Source organism: Typopeltis vanoorti, chromosome 7 (assembly GCF_054136105.1).
Source record: "Typopeltis vanoorti isolate ZY-2024b chromosome 7, IOZ_Tvanoo_1.0, whole genome shotgun sequence".
In the NCBI taxonomy this organism is placed as follows: Eukaryota; Metazoa; Arthropoda; class Arachnida; order Uropygi; family Thelyphonidae; genus Typopeltis; species Typopeltis vanoorti.
The window spans coordinates 154,744,691-154,766,868 of NC_143555.1; the positions used below are offsets into that span (position 1 = coordinate 154,744,691).

General features: G+C 37.1%; 1 protein-coding gene across 3 annotated transcripts in view; it reads left to right on the forward strand.

Moving 5' to 3' along the window:
• Positions 1-22,178, forward strand: part of LOC150105228 (serine/threonine-protein kinase/endoribonuclease IRE1-like) — a 543,187-nt gene that overhangs the window by 303,966 nt on the left and 217,043 nt on the right. For all 3 annotated transcript variants that reach the window (XM_090396205.1, XM_090396206.1, XM_090396207.1), the window contains one exon: positions 4,061-4,127. In XM_090396205.1, the coding sequence (XP_090252331.1) occupies positions 4,061-4,127 (67 nt within the window). The remainder of the gene's footprint in view (positions 1-4,060; positions 4,128-22,178) is intronic.

A 22,178-nucleotide genomic window follows, 5' to 3' on the forward strand; every position in this document is an offset into this window, starting at 1 on the left:
CCTGTCCTCTCCATCCTTCCTAAAAATAGTGAATCCTTTACACTCAATACCAGTTAGTATGTCTGATTCTGATAGCGAGGTCTCGCTAATGCCAACAATCTGAGGTCCCAACATATTGACCAAGGCAATAAACTCTACCCCTTTGTTTCTGATACTCTTAGCATTTGTGTACAGACATAATAATCTACCTGCATGTTCTTTTGTATACTCTTGTCTGCAGTCTGCATGACACTGCTGGACAACTTGCAGTTCTCTGTTCTTTTCTAGTGCCTTATACATGTAGAGATTTTTACACACATTTGATGTGTCCGAACCAGACAAACACAAAGTCGAAATCATTCTCTCCTCATAATCATTTCCATGATAATGCCCATTCCGATCAGCAGCACAATTATATAACATTGTCTCTTTTGCACTCATATTCTCACCATTCCTCCCATTATAATTTAGTTTTTCAAGACTCCTGATACCAAACTCATTGATGTGTAGACTGTCCCTCTTATACAAATGCGATCTTCCCTCAAACTCACTCCACACATCCAAAAACTCGCCTCCATTCCTTTTACACAGCCTAAGCATTGAATCATTTGCAATCTTAGCCCTCTGCTTAATTGATGTTTATCATTTCGAGGTAGTAGACTGACGATTTTCACTTTCTCACTCTTCACTCTCGCCTCTTCCAAGAACCCTTTCATGCCCTCTCTCATACTGAACTTATCACTAGTTAAGTTGTTATTATCTCTATGCTCATTTAAACACCTCTTGACTTTTTTTGTAATTCCCGCATCGTCTCTCTTATGATCTGCTTTAATTTTGCTATTTTGGAGATTAATTCATTTTCAGTAACTTCTTCCATATCTCCAATAACCTCATTAGCAGGGCTAGGCTTCTTGTTCTCGATTGTGCTGATCTTCGTACATTATGTTTCTTGTGCGTTTTTGGCACCATTTTAAACTTATAGTTATTATTTGAAATATCTTATTTAAAATATGTTATAAAACACTAAAATCTACACTAATATACTATAAAACACTAATTTTCTGGGGGGGAAAACACCATAAAACATGCAAAAATCACCAATTTTACATGATCACTAAATTCACTGACCAACCGCAATGTATCCTTAAGACTTTAAGATAGGAACCATCAACATAAGGAATGTCAATATGAAGGAAATTGAACTTTTAGAAAAAAATGGGAAAATTCCACGTGGACATAATTGGCATTATTGAGATAAAAAGGACTAAAACAGGTGAGATCATACTAAATAATATTTATATAATGTAATATTCAGACAATAACAATCAAGGAAAGGAAGGAGGTGATAGCATTCAGCACCCAACATGTAAATAAATTTCTTGGTTGAAATGCAGATTCAAGTAGTGTTATGTAGGCAGACCTCAAAATAGGGAAATGGACAATGAAAATTATTTTGTACCCATGATCCCACAAAGGTGCTCCTAAGAAAGAAGTGTAGGAATTTTTTGAGTCATTAGAGCAGGCAGCTGACATAAAATAGAAAAGTGGTGCTTGGAGATCTAAACAGCAGAGTAGAAAATAAATCCAACCAGGCATGGTTGGATTTATTTTCATATAGAAATGGGCATATAGAAACTTTCTGGGAAAATTTGGAGTAAAGAATATGCCTAATAATAATGAGAAGTACCTGGTGGATTTCTGCTCAGGATATGAACTAGTCATTACTAACAATTATTTATCCAACATAAAAACGTGCACAAATTTACATGGAGAGAAGAAATGAAAAGTAAGAAAAGCCTGATCATTAACTATGTTATTATAAATTATATATTTAGTTTAATCCTTTATACAAGTGTAAGCAAACAAAGTTTGCGCCTGAAGTATCTTCAGGACTGGAGCAACTTGTGGCAAAGGTGGACTAAGTTCTCATCACTTTCCTTAGTATCCCATAATGCAAAGCACATCTCCTTGCGGATATGTATAATGCTATGCATACTGGTTTTGACCTTATTGAGGTCTCTTCAGTGGGAGCCAGACCCAGAGGTGATACCAAGTTGAAGCAATGCAGAACTCATATTTCCATATGCCAGTTGCCAGAAGGTGTCACACCTTATTATTAAATTACTCTGGATTAGAGAAAGATGTTGGAAGTTTTTTCCCACTTGGTTAGACTATAAATTATATATTTAGTTTAATCCTTTATCCAAGTGTAAGCAAACAAAGTTTGCGCTGACTGGGGCAACTCGTGGCAACGGTAGACTAAGTTCTCATCACTTTCCTTAGTAGAGACCTCAATAAAGGTCGAAACCAGTCTAGGTAGTGACCCTTCCCATAACACATAGCATTATACATGTCTGCAAGGAGATGAGCTTTGCATCATGGGATACTAAGGAAAGTGATGAGAACTTAGTCCACCATTGCCCCAATCCTGAAGATACTTCGGGCGCAAACTTTGTTTGCTTATACTTGGATAAAGGATTAAACTATAATATATAATTTATAGTCTAACCAAGTGGGAAAAAACTTCCAACATCATTCTCTAATCCAGAGTAATTTAATAATAAGGTGTGACACCTTTTGGCAACTGGCATATGGAAATATGAGTTCTGCATTGCTTCAACCTTGGTATCACCTCTGGGTCTGGCTCCCACTGAAGAGACCTCAATAAAGGTCAAAACCGGATGGAAGCTGGTGTGATGAATGGCAGTGCTGTAGCCCATGAAGTTTTAACTGAGTCTCGGCTGTTGCTGTCACCCGGATCCTGGGGGGGGTAATTAATGGCTATGCTGTAGCCCATGAAGTGAACTGAGGCACAGCTGTTGCTGTTACCCCCCCCCCCCCCCCCCCAGATGAAATATGAGCGGCTCTGCTTGGTAATGGGGTAGAGCCAATGCTGAGAGCTCTTCTCAGTGTCAGGGTGAGCCTGTTACTGAGGGGAACAAATCTGAGTTTTTGATCCTGCAGGTCGCTCATTGTAGGATGATCCTGGGGATCTCACAAGTTTTTGGAGCGGTAACCCTGCACTTAAACAGATGTTTAAGTGCAGGGTTACTTAGTCCGCCTTTGCCACGAGTTTCACTAGTCCTGAAGATACTTCAGATGCAAACTTTGTTTGTTTACTCTTGGATAAAGGATTAAACTAAATATATAATTTATAGTCTAACCAAGTCGGAAAAAACTTCCAATAACTATGTTATTGTTGATAGTGATATCTTCATGCTGATTCAGAATAAAAGAATATACAAAGGATTTGAAATAAGTGTTCACCATTTAGTGAATATGACAATTACAGAGATGTTTCTCTAACTGTTCCTGCTAAGATTTTTCAGTATTAAAAATAGGACATCACTGTTAAGGAAGAAAAAAAAAAATCTATAAGAAAGTTTATTCATGTTGTAATTTATAAATAATTTTTTTGTTTTTTAAATAAAAAATAACAACAGTTGTAATAATAGAAATAGGACATCACTGTTACTGGAAGGAAAACCATCTGTAAGCAAGTATGTTTATTCATATAATCAAAAATTATAATAGCGCTTGATATAATTAATTTTTTTTTTTCCCCACTAGAGATCATGCCAGTGAGTAGCATGTGATCAAATCATTGTTTCTCTAGCTTACAGTTTAAAATGTAACACAGCTTGTCTTGTTTATTTATGTATGCTCCAGATGATGATCTTGATATGAAGATCGAAATGTCAGGATAATAAAAAGAGTTATTTTAACACGGGTTTAGAATCCATAATTTCAAAAAATGAATGCTGATCACCGTGTAACACTAAAAGAAAGGATTGTGTAAGTTACATGGTTCTACCTGAATTCCTTCATGGTGATTGTCACAACTTCTTTTTAGCACACCCTCATAAGTTAACAGTAAGCAGTTTGTCAGTGAATGCATTCAAAGAAAAATATGAATGATGGTCGATGGGTCTTCCATGATGAGTCTTCATACTCCTTGGAGATACCTGTATAATTATACCAATAATAATAATTATTATTTATGTTGGCTTAGGTTATTCTAATTAGATACTTAAGATTGCTAATTTGACAATATTCTAATCTGATCTAATCTGTATTTCAGGCACGAAACTATCGGATATTCTCTCAGGGAAAAAGAGGATTGTCAGTAACACACAAGACTTCTAAAGGTATTACAGAGAAATTGAAATATTTACTTTTCTGTAACATAGATTTACTTCTGTGTGTAAGTATAATTAGAAGAATTCTCCTTGTCTTTGAAGTCATTCCAAAGAATTCTTCCACTGTCATTCAATCCTATCTATCATCCTTTCTAATCATGTTCCTTAAATATTTAAAACTTGAAGCATTGTTTCACTCTTCAGTGTGATCTTGATAGTGACTGGTGGGTTTCTACTTGTGACCAGGACTTTGGTTTTATTAGTATTTATTGTGATATTTTTTTTAAAAATTCTGTCCATAACCTGTGAAACATTTTGCAGTTCTGTCTCTGAATCAATGATCACTGCAATATCTGCAAATCTAATCCATGGCATAATATGATGCGATCATTTATGAATATATTGGACAATATATCCACTTGCTTTATTTATGCCTGCTTCAGTATATAAATTTTGAAAAAGTAAGGACAGAGAGTATTCCTGCCTGACCTCTGTTTATTTTAGCAGTTTCAAAATTCTCATATCTTCCAGTTCTAGCTGTTTGTTGTGAGTACAAGTCTCTCCAGAGTCTTAGCTCATTCCATACTTATAAACATTTTTTCCAGTCTACTTGGTCAAATGCTTTCTCCAAATCCACAAAAACAATGTGTCCTTTCCTACCTCCATTCTCTTTTCTGTGATTTGTCTTTCTTTCTTAGAGTCAGGATTGCTTTCCTTGTCCCATATTTTATCCTAAATTCAAACTGATCTTTATCTACATTCTTCTCTATTTCATTTTTTATTCTGTTTGTGTATTTTTTTCATTCATATAACAAGAGATTAATGTGTGATAATGTTTGAAATCTGTAGCATTAGCTTCCTTTGAAATTGGAATCATTTTAAATTCTCTTAGAGTATCATATCTCTCATCTTTGCTTGAATCATGTTTTTTGGCTATTACATTCATATGTAAGGCCTGTCCATTATATATTTCCTCCAAATACTGCCTCCATCTCTGCTCTGTATTATTATTATTTACGGCATCTCCATGAAGTCTGGAGACTCATCGTGGGAAACCCAAAACAACCATCATACACACAAATCCTATCATACCTGTCCTTGAATTCATTCACCGTCAGGAAACTTGCAACCACTTCTGGCAATCCACATTCCATTCATTACTCACTTACCACTCTCCACACACACACACACACACACACACACACACACACAAAATCTGGTCTGCACATCCCTATTAACCACATTCCTTTGTACCCATAGGTACTCTTGTGTAAGGTCATTCATTACCAACCCATTCAAATTGGAAACCTGTGAAATCCCATTTGGTTTTGCAAAATCAACAGGAATGGTCGGACACATGCTTGATTTCATCATCCCTAATATCTTTACTTTCCCTGGTTTTCCATACCACATTCTCACTAAACAACACTTTCTCCAAACATCTAACTCCAAAACCATTCAAATGCAGTCCATTAGGCATACACAAGAACTTTCGTCCATCATACTCACTCCATACACCAATAAATTGCACTCCATTCCTCCTGAACAGTTTTCTCATTCACTCATTGGCAATCATGGCCCTTCTTCTCAGTTCCATCCTATCTTTTGAATATATCAAGATTTTATCATTTTGATATTTTATTACAGTATCATTGATGTAATACTGCATTTTCTTTATTAATCTGTATGCAATGTCTGTTTTTCCTTCAGTCTTCTGCACTCTGAAAAATAATTCTGTTCCTTAATCTTACCTATTACTCCTTACTCTTTTCTTCCTGCTTGTGTTTCCTTTTATTTTGCTCATCAATCAATGAGATCAGTTCATTTGTTATGCAAAGTTTTCTGTGTTTTCTTCTTTTGCTCAGGCATTTCTCTGCTGTTTGGTATATTCTTTCCATAATCCTTCAACATTTTTAACCCATCACTTCTGGTTGTTTATTCTATTTCATTTTTTCATCACTAAAAGATTTATATTCATTTTTTATAGTTGTGTTTTTTATTTTATTCATATCATAAACTTTCCTTTGCAAGATTTTAGTTTGCTGTTTGAATCTGAGATTACACTCAGCCATGAACAGATTATGGTCACTTTTTCAGCAGTTGCTCCTAGGTAAGTTTACAAGATTTAACTTGGTTCGTATCTTTGTGATTGTGAGTTTAATGTCTATCTGTCACACACACACACACACACACACACATATATATATATATATATATAAAAGGATGTAGCCAAACAAAAGTCATGGGAAGACTTTGATCAGAACATCAAGGATAAATATCAGGTGAGTGAAAAAATATCCTGGTGGTATTGAAGAAGCTTTGAAATGGATGAAAGAGTACTGTAAGGTGATCACAGATGATAAAGGTAACATAAAAACTGAGATAAAAATTCTCGATGTCTGAAGTTTATATATATATATATATATATATATATATATTAAGAGCTTTAAGGTGTAATTGTTTGGGATTACTTCATGAGGGTGGCTGTTCGAGAGGATATAGGTGGATAGAATAAAAGAGGAAAAGGAGAAGCAGGTTCAATGTGTTTGCAGTTGCTGGGCAGCAGCAACAGCTTCTCTTATGTTAACAGGTGCAAGTGAAAGCGAAGGAATGATAGTTGCCAATTTGCTGGAACAGTGACCATGGAAGTACCTGTAGAATAGACACAGTGCTGAAACACTTGCATCTGTGAGATTGGAGGTTGAAGAGAATCTCTAAGAGAGGGATCATCATTGAGCCTAATTGCTTGCCTCTGGACAGCATCATGGATTTTAAGAGAAGTCTTAGGTGCACCACCCAAACACGTAAATGGTATTTTAAACACAAGCAGATTTGGGATTTATGTTAGAAGTTTGTTGGGTGTAAAATAGCCTATGCGTGAAAGAGAATGCCTAGTTTCCAGGATGCTTACTTAATTACTTTGAAAGATTACTAAATGAAACAAGAAGTGACAGAATAGTAGTAGAAAATATTTAAAAAGAATGCAATCAGGATTACATAATTATAAAACTTCGGAGGGCGCCTGGTTAGAGGATCAGATTTCAGATGACTGGTGCAGAGCGCTCATAATACCCATCTATAAAAAAAAAAAAAATTAAAAAAAAAAATAAATAAATAAAAAGTGAGAATTACAGAGAGAAGGGAGTGTTTTTCATTAAAAGTGTTATTATGATACAATAAAACTACTTGATTTTTCTTCTGCAGTATTAGTGTCTGTAGAGGTTGGAATGTTTTTCACGGTATATTAACATTTTTATTCCAGTCTTTGCAAAGAACAAACATAGCAAAAATTGATCTATTCCTGAATAAAAATTAATATTTCTTTGTCTTACAGCAAAATACCAGCATCTATTATTGATAAGACAGAAGATCCACTGACACACACACTGAGTAATGAATGTAGGATTTGCACAAGTGTGAATATTCTGATGATGATAGTAAATTTATTTATGTATCTATTGCTATGTAAAAAATGTATACTAATCTGTGAATGAAAGAAACTTCTTAGAAAATCAAGTGAAATATAAATAAAACAGAGAAATGGCAGTTTATTTAATAGTATTAATTCACAACACAGAATATAATGACTTCTGTGTAGCACTTTTGTTTTCTTTCACATCTGATACTGTGTGAAGGGGTATCTAGTAGGCATGGTCCACTAGTCCCAACTTGCCATAATGATAGTGCAGAATATATTTATGTTCTCCAAAGCAGTATGTTAACAGTTCTTCTTGTCTGTCCATATTAAGCCAGGTCATAAGTACTAGGCACTTCATATACTCCTGTATGTGATAAAGGAGAGAGTTTGTCTTAAATGAACAGATGAAAATCAGTCAGTTTAGACGAAGCCTTGGGTTAGAAAGACCTGGGTTCGATTTCCATCCATGACACTAGGAAACTTTATCTAGTCTCTTTCGACTAAAGGTGAGGTAGCCTCACCTGTCTTCAGGGATGGATGAGAGAGGAAGGAAGGATCGAGTAGCAGTGTGACCAGATGAGAACGGATGTAAGCTTAATGTGGCAGAGTACAAGGTTACGCATTTTGGGGTGAAAAGATTATCATCTGTGTACCACATTGATGGAACTGTACTCCAGGAAATTGACGAATCCAGGGATTTGGGGGTGTTAGTATATAAGGAGTTTAGAGGACATATTGCAAAAGTGGCTAAAGCAGCTCTCAACTATTTGATTACTGAAGAATAACCTGTTTGACAGGATATTCTTCGGTAACCAAATAAACCAAGATAAGACCACACCTCGATGTGCAGATCTGGTCACCTGGCTTTCTTGGAGAGGATTCAGGGGTGAGTGACCAAGATGGTAGCAGGCCTGTAAAATGAACCTTATGAGGATAAGTTGAAGATTTGTGGGTTGCAGAAATTTGTTGACAGGTGGAAAAGGGGTCATATTATTGAGGCATACAAATTACTTAAGGGTTTTACAAGATTAATGCAGAGGAAATTTTTCAGAACAGGTCTGGTGGTGGGAGAGCGAGGTACCATCCTTGGAAACTGGGCAAGAGTGTAGTTAGCAGAGGATGTCAGGACTAGATTTTTTGCTTAGAGAGTGGTAAATGAGTGGAGTAGGTCACCAGTTCTGTTGTGGGTGCCATTACTGTAAATGAGTTCAAAGCAAAGTATGATAGACACTGCAATGTTTGAGTCTAAGGACTCCATGGAGTAGCCCATGATAATAATAAAGAGAACTGGTGACCTAGTTTTCTTTTCGTTAAATTACCGTTACAAAGGACAATGGTAATTTATTAAGTAGCCATCAAAAACAATATACATTTGAATGCTCTGGTAATAGCAACAGTATATATTTCTCCAAACTTTTCCATGGCATGTGATCTACACTCTGAGATCTGTCAGAAGATATTGAGTGGCAGAATTTTACTGGGTTCGATTTCCATCCATGACACTAGGAAACTTTATCTGGTCTCTTTCGACTAAAGGTGAGGTAGCCTCACCTTTGCACCTATTCATTATTTAGAAGAAGAGTGAGGTCATGTCCTTCAGTTCTAGTGCAGTTTCTAAGAATAAATGCCAGAAAAATACTAAATCAAAATAGCACAAAATACCATATGAGTATTTAATGCAATATAAAATTATGGTACAACATGACAGAATTTCATGCTGGATGGTGTTGCCCAGTTAAATAATGCCCCCATTGATTTTACCAGGGAAAACATTGAAAAGTCAGCTACTTGAACAAATTCCTGGAACACATCCCAACTCAAAATCACCAGAGTTCAAGATCAGTACTATCAACATAAGAAGCCTGAATAGCAAAGAAATGGAGCTAGCTGAGGAAATGGATAAGTACTGGATCAACATAATAGGGATGAATGAAACAAAAAAGTCAAAAACTGATGAGATCTTTCTGTTATATTGTATATTCAGGCAATGAAAATCAAGGAAAATAAGGAGTAACTATAGTATTCAACACTATACACGAGGCTAATCTTCTTCTTCTTCAGTGGCAGGTAATATCAAGTAGAATGATGTGGACAAATATCAGAATCAGGAACTGGATCATGAGACTTATTTGTGCCTATAGTCTCATAGAAGGTTCTACAAAGGTAGAACCTTCTATGAAAAGGTTCTACCTTCGTAGAACCTTCTCATAGAAGGTGGAGGAATCTTAGGAATTCCTCCACCTTCTTATCAAAGAAGGTGGAGGAATTTTTTGAGTTTTTAGAGAAAGCAACTGACACAATGAAAAAAGAAAAGTAGGCCCTTGTTGGGGATCTAAATAGCAGAGTAGGAAACGACTGTCAGATGCACAGAAATATTTTGGGAACTATTATATTTACGACTATTTTACCTACTTCTGTTTAGGAATGCCCCTGTTTAAATGTCATTGGCTTTTTACTCATGGATTCTTAGGGCATTGTAAATGTATATTTACCAATAAATATATATAGCATAAAGGAAGAAAAATTTACACATACCTTTTTTTGGGTGTTGTTCAGTGCCTACCCCCCCCCACACATTTCTATTTAATTCTCCCACATTGCCTACCCCCCACACAAACTACTGTGTGTGTGGGGGGGGGCAATGTGGGAGAATTAAATAGAAATGGAAAAAACTCGGGTTTTTTGAATAATATATATATACATATATATTATATTATTAGGGATGGGCAGAGCGTATAAGGTGGGAAAGGGTGAAGGGGTTGAAAACAGCAACTGATTTTTAGAGGGGGGGAGGAAGAGGGTTGAAGGGGTGCGGTCCGTTTCGACTATGCTTGGTCGTCCTCTTAACGTCCTTGTTAAAAGTAGTAACATGGGAGTTTTCCCAGAAATAATATCCATATTTTGGGAACTTTGGAGAAAAGAGCAAAGCTAATAATAAATGCAAATACCATTGGATTGTTGTTCAGGACAGGGACTGGCTATTACTAACACCATGTTCCAACACAAAATTGTGCACAAATTCACATGGAGAGAACAGGCAAGGAATAAGTAATGTCTCTTTGACTATGTTATTGTTGATAGTGATGTTTTCTCCCTGGTGCATGACACTAGAGTGTACAGAGGATTTGAAATTGGAAGTCATCACCATTTAATCTTGAGCAGGATAAAATTGAATTTCATGTTGAAAAGAAAAACATGTAAGAAAGTTTTAAAGCGAATAAAAGTTGAATAGCTCTCAGATGTGAACTGTAGACTAAAATACACAAACATTAGTCAAGAAAAAATGAAAGAGTTTGAGAACAGCAACCAAACCTTGGAGATTCAGTGACAAGCTTTGAAGAAAACATTGATTGATTCAGCCAGCCTCCTTGTGGTGAGATTATCTGCAAAGATAGAAAAATCAGAACTCCATGGTGGACACAGAAAGTTAAAGAGGCAGTGAAGGAAAAGAAGAAAGCATATTGAATGTTCCTGGCGAATAAGTCAGCTTGTTCTCTTAGAGACAAATGTAAGAAAGCTAAACAGTGTGTAAAACTAGCTAAATAAAAGTCATTGGAAGACTTTGGTAAGTACATAAAAAATGAATATCAACAAGGTGGCAAAATATTCTGGAGGTTGTTAAAAAAGCTCAGAAATGGAGGAAAGAGTGCTGTAAAACGAATTAGAAATGATAAAGGTGACATGAAAACAGGAAAAAAGATATCCTTGATGTATCGAGTAATTACCTCGAAAAATTGCTAAATTAAACAAACACTGACAGCAAAGTGGTAAAAAACACTAAACAGCATGCAATCAGGAATACATATCCATACTTGAAGTAGAAAAAGCCATCAAAAGCTTGGAATGTGTGAAAAGCAGCTGGAAGATTTTAATGTTAAATCCGGTGTCAGACAAGGATGTACATTATCCCCTCTGTTATTCGTTGTCTATATGGATCACATTTTGAAGGGGTATTAAATCTGATATCAAAATCGGAGATGTTAATCTCAACTCTTTACTTTATGCGGATAATGTTATACTTCTAAATAAACCCGGTATACAGGCCTGCAAGATTCCCTGACAAAATTGAATAACTGTTGTAATAGGGTATGAAGGTCAGCAAAAACAAGACAAAAGACATTGAAAATAGGCAGAAGTATTGAAAATATCAACTGCATTGTGAATGGAGAACCTATAGAACAAGTAAAACATTTCAGCTACTTAGGCACCATTTTTAGTGTAGATAGATGGTAAATTAAACATAGCTTAATTTACCATCTATCTACACTAAAAAACAAAAATTCAGTAGGAAGTCAACTGAATTACTTTATATGGAATAAGATAGAAATTAGTCAAAACACTAAATTAGCTGTATACAAGACAATGTTCAAACCAGTTTTAACTTATGGATCTGAGAGCTGGGTTGGAAATAAGACATTTGACCAAAGACTAGAGACCACAGATATGAGAGCCCTGGGAAAGATTTGGGGCGTAAATAGATGGTATCAATGACAAAATCATGTTAAAAACAATGATATTAGGAAGTAACTGGTTATTGTTAGCATCCAGGAATTAGCAGAGCTCATCTCAGGTGGTATGGTCACTTGAACAGAATGGATAGGTCAGATTAACAAAACAAGTGTCTTCTGCCAGGATGGCAAGAAAAAGACCCAGAGGAAGACTAAGATATAGATGCACCGATACAGTAAAAAGTGCCTTAGAAGATAGAAATATGAGATCTGATGATGTTGGAGTCTTGACAGGTAACAGATTGATTTGGAGGAAAATTGTAGATAGGGAGTTAGTAGTGATGTAAGTTTGTCATGTAGTACTATCATATCCTGTACACCCCTTGAGGGTACATGTCAGGAATTTAATGATGATGTAATTAATGCACTGTAATGGAATTCTGCCTATATAAAAAGTGTGTTGTCTCCGCTTTGGTACTTGGTTTTTCGTGACTTATTTACAATTGATTGTAATATTGATTGTCTATTTTTTGGAATAGTTTGGATACATTCTTGCCTCTGTGTATTAGGATAAATGTCCTGAATATAAAAAAGTGTAGAAATTATATAGAATAGTTGTTTGTTTTTGAAGTATACAACATTTGAGTACCATTTAAATACTTTTTGGTATACTCAAACTGAACTGAGTCCTTTTATATACAGCTGTCTGTTTTAATAACTGAAAATCCTGTACATGTTTCATTGTCCCCTGCTACCACTATCTCTCTCTAGCAAACATTTGTGGATTTTTAACTAAATTGTAAGAGCTGAGATATTCTGGAATCTGTTAAAATCATTTCTCTGATAAATTCAAAATGTGTCTGTTTCTGCTATGAATATGATCAAAAAATAGTAAAAAAAAAAATTTCAAATTTCTCCTTGGAACTATACTTGCAATCTGTGCTGTTAATTTTTCATTTCTGCCAGTCATAGTCAACATTAGGGAGAGCTCCCTTCACATCTATCGTGCAAAATTTCCTTTTATGCCTGTTTCATAGCAAAACAGCTACTAATCTAATTTAAAAATATGTGTATCTGGGCTCAATCACAATTTTAGGCATAGATGCTAGTAAATACATTCCCTAGAGTGAACACTCTAGGGAATGTTTAAACTTTTGGATTACAGTGCATAAAATATCCTTGGTTCTGAGATTAACATAATAGCCAGAATTTTCACACTCGAGAAAATATTCTCTGAACTGCTTCAAGTCACCTATAATCTTGATCTTCCATTCAGCCTTTTTACTTGAAACACTTGTTTTGCTGCACTTTCATCTCTCTCTCTCTTTCTCACTCCCCTATTTAACTTAACATAGCATTTTAATTAAGCTCTATTTATACATTCTTGAATAGTAGTAAACATATCTAATTTCTAATATGAATCTGCCATTGATCCAATTTGTTCATTCCCTGTTTTCCTCGGAATTCTAACATAAACATCTTCAGTGTTCGAACATTTTTTGATGCATCATTCTTGTGTAGTCTCATATGCTGCTATCAGTCTTTTAAATGATCTCTCTCTCAAAGAGCCTCCCTAGCTCAGTGGTACTGACAATGCCCTTTGGTTGGAGACACTCCTTAAAACTTGGGTCCTTTATTCTACAAAACAGCAAACTGGTCAGAAGAACACATGCAATTTACAGACATAATACACAGCCATCATAGCCTTAGTTGCTTCAGTCATAAATCCAAAACACTCTCTCTCTCACACACACATACACACACCTTACATATAAATTTATCAAGTTGCCAGTGTTGTATAGCTTTTTCCTTTTTCTAATCTTTTATTTTGTACAACTATTTTATATCCTATCTGCTGCACGGTTTGTGTTGTAACCTTTCTTCTCAAATACAATTACTTTAACCTTTTACTATACCTCCTTGATACACTCTATCAGGTAACACGTGGTACCTCTGAGGGACAATGGAATTTCCTCAAAATCGGGGCAGTACCAGAGTATCAGAGTGTCTGAGATTTACCCCTCCTAAAACGCCAAGAAATTTATTTGTTTCGCTGCGCCACTTAGCACTATTAGATTAATTAATATTAACAACCAAGAGGTAATCTCAGGACAGTACTTAGTGATACCAATTAACTCTGCAGACGTGACCAAAATTTACTCTTTTCAGATATCCCGCATAGGTTCGCGTTAATAATTTTATAAGCGGTGCATCGGATTCCAGAAATCACAGAAGGTCTTTGTTAGAATCAAAAGCAAGGTTTATTGTACTCAAAGGTTGATACACATAAGAACACTAAAATAAATCCCATCTTAAAGGAGTTTCAGACAAGGTATATAAAATTCGAATACTACTGTTACACATATAAATTAATATACAGTAGCTTCCTAAAGTATGAATTATATTAACCTTCTCTAATGCGTTATTCATGTACTATTTTCACAATCAATCTAAGGCTCCGTAGCTCTGTCAGACTACACAAGATAACATTCATATCTTTCACAATCTCTTAATATTATGCCAATTCTTTACTCTAAACATATCTTTAATTTCACTTAATATAATGGCAAACTTAAACACAACGACAGATAATAAACATAATTTCAATATCCTTCTTAAGTCCTAGCAATATAATCTTATCCAATATCATTAATGTTCCTTTTTCATAACACGTTAACTTGGCACATATTCTGTTAAACACAAATAAAGTTTACTTATTTTCGCCTTTGGTTCTTTAGAGCTCCAGAGGTTCACAGGAAACTGGCCTTCTATGGACTTGCCAGACTTCGTTCCTTCCATGGAGAACACGGCCGCCAAGACCGTAGCTGCCTATCGGATCCCGTCCTCTGACATCGAGGACATTCATGCTCCACGCCACCACACGAAAACCGAACACCATGAAATCCAGGGAGAAAAAAGCCATATTTCAGGGTTGCATGACCCTTATATTTCCCTCCTATTTCTCGGCGTTTCTCGGCCCTTTCGGTGTCCAGCAAACTACTACATCATGGCGTCCATTGTCTGCCCTGCTTGTTGCACGTATGCGGACGTGCGAGTCGCTCCATCGCATTACGACCTTTGAACTTGACCCCCCCCAACTGTTGAATTTGTGCTTACATTTTATAATCCTTTTGCACAGGTTAATTTCTAAAGCTCTGGTAATGTTTTACATTTTCAATACTAAATTAATCACGTTCGCGAATGGCACAAAATACATACTTAATTAACCTTTTCATAACAGAACATACTTGATTTATATATACATAATACTTATTCTACACTTAGAGGCAATTTACTGTATTTATCTCATTCTTTTGTTTGGAAAAGCATGTTAGACTGTGATAAGATAGGAATTCAAAAATTTCCACACTATCACAATCTAACACCAGCCTGGCTGAGTGGATTGTGTGTCTGTACTTAGGATTCAAATCCTACTCTTTTCTGGATATTTATCAGTACATTTAGATGGTCGATTATTTTCTGAGCCCATTACCCTGCTTGTTAAATGTCAGTTGTGGTTCAACAAAAAAAAGTATCATTTTTGATCTTCAGAGCAAGGAAATGTGTTATTTAACCTTTGAATAATCCAGCAGTAGTACAACCATGGGTTATGCATTGAACACCCGATGGTACTAAATGTATAATAATGTAAATATTCATATATATTATTATTCACATATATAATTTATTTGTTAGTTTTGTTGTTGTCATCGTCGACTGCATCTTTGTACTACCCTAAGTTTTACTGTGCCTTAACTTTTATCAGCACTACACAGATAAGACATTAATCTGCATACCAGTTAAATCTACCAAGTCTAATTTCTGTCTCCCTGCCCCCTGCTTTAAACAGACCTAAAGTTGTCAGCCTATTTAATATATTCAGTTCACCAACTCTTGCACAAATTAATCAGAAAAAATGTATTTTTTTATCGACTGTGCCATTCTGAATGAATTAATATAGTTTGAGAGTTAAGGTGAGGAAAACAGGAAATTTTAACTATACACAATTTTACCTTAATACAAGTCGTGGCTAACCAAAATTTAATATGCACGCAGGTTCACTAATTTTTTGAAGATAGTGCATTGGCTAGAGAACAGGCAAGGTAGTTACAAAACAAAACATTTTATTCTAAGCAAAAAAGTAAAATACACATATGTATAGAAGAAGTTATCTCTATAAGCCTTTTCACTTACAGGAAGACAATATTTACATTCAAGCTCACAATATACTCATTGCTTAGTTACCTCAATTTACAATATCAACTAACTTGACTTAAACAATTAGTAGTTCCCTGTATCACAACTAGGCACATAATCGTTTTTAAACTAACAAATTGACATTTAAACTTCGCTTAAAGACAATGACTTAATTATCGATTTGTAAGCCCTTGGCATTAACAAAAATGGTGCTTACATAAACCCTCGGATAGACAGTCCAATCAGTTAACACAACCTTTAGTTGTATCGATTTGACGTTGCGTCCTGTTCCTGGGTGATTGTAGCTGCTTGGACAATTCTGGTGGTCCTGATACAGAAGTTTCCAAGAAAGTTTTTGTTGGAGTTTTTTCCGTCGGGAACTTGCTGGGGAATTGACGTAGTCTGCAGGTACCTACGCTCTCATAGCATGTCCTTGCTTCCTCAGAACCATCATCAGGAAATACAGCCTTTCCTAAACCCACGTCGGGAAGCATGTCCTCGGGACTGGACAGCACTGTAACCTACTATCTCGAGACAAAAATCAAAAGGCCCCTTCTGGTTGGTCTCAGTCCTCCTTTATACAATTCTCAGGTCCTTTGTTCTTTACAAAGTAGTTCTCGGGATTAGTTGCCAGCGTGATGACATCATTCTTGTTCCCTCTGGTCATGGTGCCTTTTTCTAACATCGCATGACCTTGCGACCTCTTGTTGTTGCTTTGTCATTGCGATAATCTGGGTTAATACCTTACTTATTATTTTACCTATAGGTCAAATTACATTGATTTTTTTTGCACTTTTACAGCAGAATTATTTACTCACCTTAGTACAATTTTTTTTCTTTCTCCTCTCCTTTCTCCTTCCCCCTGATGCTATTAGAGTATTCGAGGGCTAGGGGTGAATCTTTCCTATCTTGCTAAGTCAGTTCGTCTTATGCAGCCACCAAAGGAGGCAAGCTAGCCTCAATTGGTGCCGGTCCCAAGCCCAGATAAATGCTGAGGGTTGATGTAAGGAAGGGCAGCATCCGGTCGTAAAACTTCACTGCCAGCTGTAGCTATGATATAAATCAAAGAGAAAATGATATAAGGGCTAGGGTGTACCCCTTAAGCGATGCGCAGCCACATCGCCCTACAGCTGCGAGAAGTGGACGAGGGCTACTGCATCAAGGGTGGGTGCAGTTAAAGAAGCAAGCCCAGCAGGCGGAGAGGATGTTGTGAGTGGGAACACTGAATGTTGGAAGCATGACTGAAGGGGGAAGAGAGGTGGCAGACATGATGAGGAAGAGGAAGTTGGACATTTTGTGTGTGCAGGAGACAAGGTGGAATGGGGGAAAGGCAAAGGAACTGGGAGGTGGATATAAATTGTTCTACTCTGGAGCGAATAATGAGGGAAGAAATGGTGTAGGAATTGTGGTGTGTGGCAGAACGAAGGGCGAAGTACTGGAAGTGGGTAGAAGGAACGACAGGATCATGCGAATGAAATTGGGTCTTGGAGAAGAGCGGGTGGTCGTATTATGTGTATATGTCCCGCAAGTTGGCTGTACAGCAGAGGAGAAAGATGAGTTCTGGAATGTGTTAGATGAAGAAATGAGGGAACTGGAAGAAAACGAGATGGTGATTGTCGGAGGAGACTTGAACGGACACATAGAAGGCAGAATAGAGACTGTGAAAGGGTGCATGGTGACCACGAAGTGGGAATGATGAACCAGGAAGGTGAGAGGGTTGTGGGCCTTGCAGTAGCGTTTGATCTGGCAATTGTGAACTCGTTTTTCTACAAGAGGGAAGAACATTTGATAACATTTAGGACTGGTAATAACAGTTCACAAATTGACTACATTTTGACTAGAAGAAAACATCTTAAGGTTGTGACAAATTGTAAAGTAATTCCAACAAATCGAGTGGCACAGCAACACCGACTGCTGTGCGCAAACTTTAAAATAAGATCGAAGATATGAACCTCTGGAATCTATGGGATGAAGACAATTAAGTGGTTTCGCTTAAAAGAAGAGAGTGTGAGGAATCATTTTAGGGAGAGGGTGTTAGAGAGGATTTCGGATGGACTGGAAAGTGTACAAGATTGGTGGAAACATAATTCAAAAGTAATCCTGAGCTGTGCAATCGAGGTGCTTGGTGAGACATCTAGAAAGATTAGAGAGCAGAAGGAGGGTTGGTGGTGGAATAATAATGTACAAGTGGCAGTGACAGCTAAGAGGAAGGCAAAGCAGACGTGGGATGGGTCAAGATTGGAAGAGGACAGAGAAATGTACAGAGAGAAAGCAAGAAGCCAAGAGGGTTGTGGCACAAGTGAAGGCCATGGCATATCAAGATCTGTATGATCAATTAGAAACAAAGGAAGCACAGAGAAAAATTTACCAACTAGCAAAATGTAGAAATAAAGCAGCAAAGGACATCTTACATGTGAGGCAGATCAAAGATGCTGAAGGAAGAGTATCATGGAAGGATGAGGACTCACAAATGCAAGGACTCACAGAGAAGATGGGCATCCTTCTGAGGGGATGGTGCAGAACATCAGTAGAGTGGAAGTGATGGAGGCCATGAAGAGGATGAGGAATGGAAAATCGGTGGGCCCAGGCAGGATTCCAGTGGTGGCATGGAAGGCACTGGGGGAAGAGGGAATTGACCTGCTGTGAGACCTGTTCATGAAAGTTTGCCAACAGGAAAATATACCTCCAGGAATGGAGGGAGAGTACTCTTGTCTCCATCTACAAGGGTAAAGGGGATGCACAAGACTGTAAAAATTACAGAGGAATAAAGTTAATATCCCACACAATGAAAATCCTAGAAAGGGTTCTTGATGGAAGATTGAGGAAGGAGGTGGAGATTGCAAAGGAACAATTTGGCTTCACGCCCGGTAGATCAACAACAGATGCTATCTTTGGGTTGTGGCAGATGATGGAAAAGTTTCGAGGGAAACAACGGGAGCTACATCTGGCATTTATTGATCTGGAGAAAGTTTACGATAGAGTGCCAAGGCAAGAGGTCTGGAGGTGTCTGAGGGAGAAGAAGGTTCCAGAGAAATATGTCAGGTTGGTGCAGGAGATGTACAGAAATGTGAAGACAAGTGTTCGGACCTGTCTGGGACAGACAGAAAGTTTTCAAGTAACAGTTGGCTTGCATCAAGGGTCAGCATTAAGTCCATTTCTGACATTGTGATGGAGGTGGTGATGGAGGAGGTGAGAGAAGATGCGCCTTGGACAATGTTGTATGCAGATGACATCTTGCTGTGTGCAGATTCAAAAGAAGAAGCGGGAACTAAACTGGAAAGATGGAGAAAAGTACTGGAAGAGAGAGGTACGAGACTGAGCAGAATTAAGACAGAGTATATGTGTTGCACAGTGGGCAGCGAACAGGAGACAGACCTGGAGCTGGAAAGAAATGTCATCAGGAAGGTGAGGGACTTTAGATACTTAGGTTCAACAGTGGAAGAAGATGGAGGAGCTGAGAAGGAAGTGGAATGCAGGATACAAGTAGGTTGGAGGAACTGGAGGGAGATGGCTGGAGTGTTATGCGATAAGAGGGTGCCGATCAATCTGAAAAGCAAAATCTATAGGACAGTAGTGAGGCCAGCTATGACGTATGCTATAGAAACTGTGGCACTGAGGAAAAATAACATCAGCGGGATGGAAGTAGCAGAGATGAGAATGCTTAGGTGGATGTGTGGTGTGACCAGAAAGGATCGTCTGAGAAATGACTATGTGAGGGGAACAGTGAAAGTTACGAACTTAGGAGCAAACATACAATAGGCAAGGTTGAGATGGTTTGGTCATGTGATGAGGAGGGAGGATGAATATGTGGGAAGAAGGGTCATGCAGATGGATGTGCAAGGAAGAAGGGTCATGCAGATGGATGTGCAAGGAAGATGGAAGCGTGGGTGGCCAAAGAAGAGATGGAGGGAGCTGGTAGAAGAGGACTTGAGGATGAAGAACTTGGATTTGGTGACAGCCCAAGACAGGAGGATGTGGAGGAGACTCATCATCAACAGTGACCCCACTTAAGTGGGAGAAGCTGCAGAAGAAGAAAGAAAGAAAGAGTACAATATAATTTCCAAATTCAAAATATTCAGAAAACCATGTAAAATTGAATGCAAAAAAATTTACAAAATTGAATTATGCAAGAGATTTTACAATAGATATACAGTCTTTCATGCGATGGGGGTGGAATCTTAAAAAATAATAATTGGCATCACATCATATCAGTCTTAATTATCTTTCATTACCATCAGTTCCAGGTCACTTAAGGGACAAATCTAGATAACTGAGAGGAAACCTTCACATAGCCTTTAAAGAATCTGGAGAACTGACTGTAGCTCCTGACCTAATCTCCAATCCTCACCTTTGTAAGGATTGGAGATTAGGTAAGTAAGTAAGTAAATTTGTAAGTAAGGAGGAATACACAAGAGATCGACCAAAAATCGCTCCGCGATCGACGGGCTGGATGTGTTGTTCAGTTAAACAAAGCTCCTGCTGTTTTTCTTAGTGAATAGTGAAAAGTCACCTTCTGGAACAAACATGAGAAGAATTCAAGAGAGCCATCATTAACATAAGAAATATCAATGGGAAAAAAGTCATACTGGAAGAAGAACTAGAGAAGTACCACATGGACATAATTGGTGTTAATGAAACAATAAAAAATAAATAAATGAAATAAAACAGGCGAATTCTGCTAAATTATATATAGCAGGGATGTTCAACCCGTCGATCGCGGAGCGATTTTTGGTCGATCTCTTGTGTATTCCTCCTTACTTACAAATTTAATTAAAACTGAAAACAATATTTGATTTATCATTATTTTATATTATTTTTAATTCGCTTTAAGTGTATTGCTGTTGTTTATTTATTTTTCGTTAAAATTGTCAAATCAGTAATTTTCTTATAAGTCCGGGTAAATGAATTAATTTGGATCAGTGGAAGTCAAACAGCGAGCCAAGTGAATACGATTATAAGCAAAGTGTAAAAACTCGATGTAGCTTAAATATTAAATATTCCAAAGCACATTACATTGATTTTTTACTTAGGTTAAGTCCCATGTGAATATTGTAAAAAAAATAAACTTTGTTTGTCTTGGTATAGTTTGTATTAGATGTTTTTGTAAATAACTCTTTTGAAGCTAACTGTATATATTGCTTTAATAAGAATATGTTAGTGTGTTAAAAACAAAGGCAATGTTTTTGTCTCCGACGGCATTAGAAAGATTGTTATTGAAATTTGTATGTATGAGAAAGGCTTGCAGGCTCTAAGTGTAAACTTCTCCGAAGTCAGTCAGAAAGAGTTCAAGCAACTTTCCAATGGCCGGCAACTTGCAATCAAAAGAAAGCGGAGAAGAACAAAAGGCGTTCTGAACTTGAAACTTAAGATGAAAGACTCATACCGATTCTTTGGGGGTTGCCAAACTTCATGCGAGGTCTCAGAGGAGGCCTAATAAAAAGGGACCGAAGCAAGCAGAAGGGATCCTGGTTCCAGAATTGCTGTCATAGAGGAGGCTGCCCTGTCCAGTTGCCGTCAGAGAGAGAGACAGACTGCCCGGATCCACGTTGCTTGAGAGAGGAGTTTCTTGGTTTGAGACGTCTCTAGAGAGAGAGAGAGAGAGAGAGAGACTATTTCTAGGCCACAGACAAGGTTTCAAATTGTCGAAAGGAAGAGTTCCAATTGCCGGAGAAAAGTTTCCAGGCCAGGTTAATGTCAGACATTCACCAGTGTGTTGCATTTTCATTACATTTTGATGAATCAAACGACTTCACTGATATTGCTCAGCTAATGGTATTTATTCACATTGTATTTCAAGATTATTCAATGACTTTCAGCACTGTCTTCAATGCAATATTGGCTTATCTCTTGACACAACCACTGTTAATACTATGGCATTCTCTAGTGATTTTATACTCATAGTCTCTACTAGAGAAGGCTTGCAGGAACTCCTCAATCAAGCAGTTGACTTCTTTCAAGTTTGAGGTCTAAGCATCAATGTGACAAAGTTAAATACAC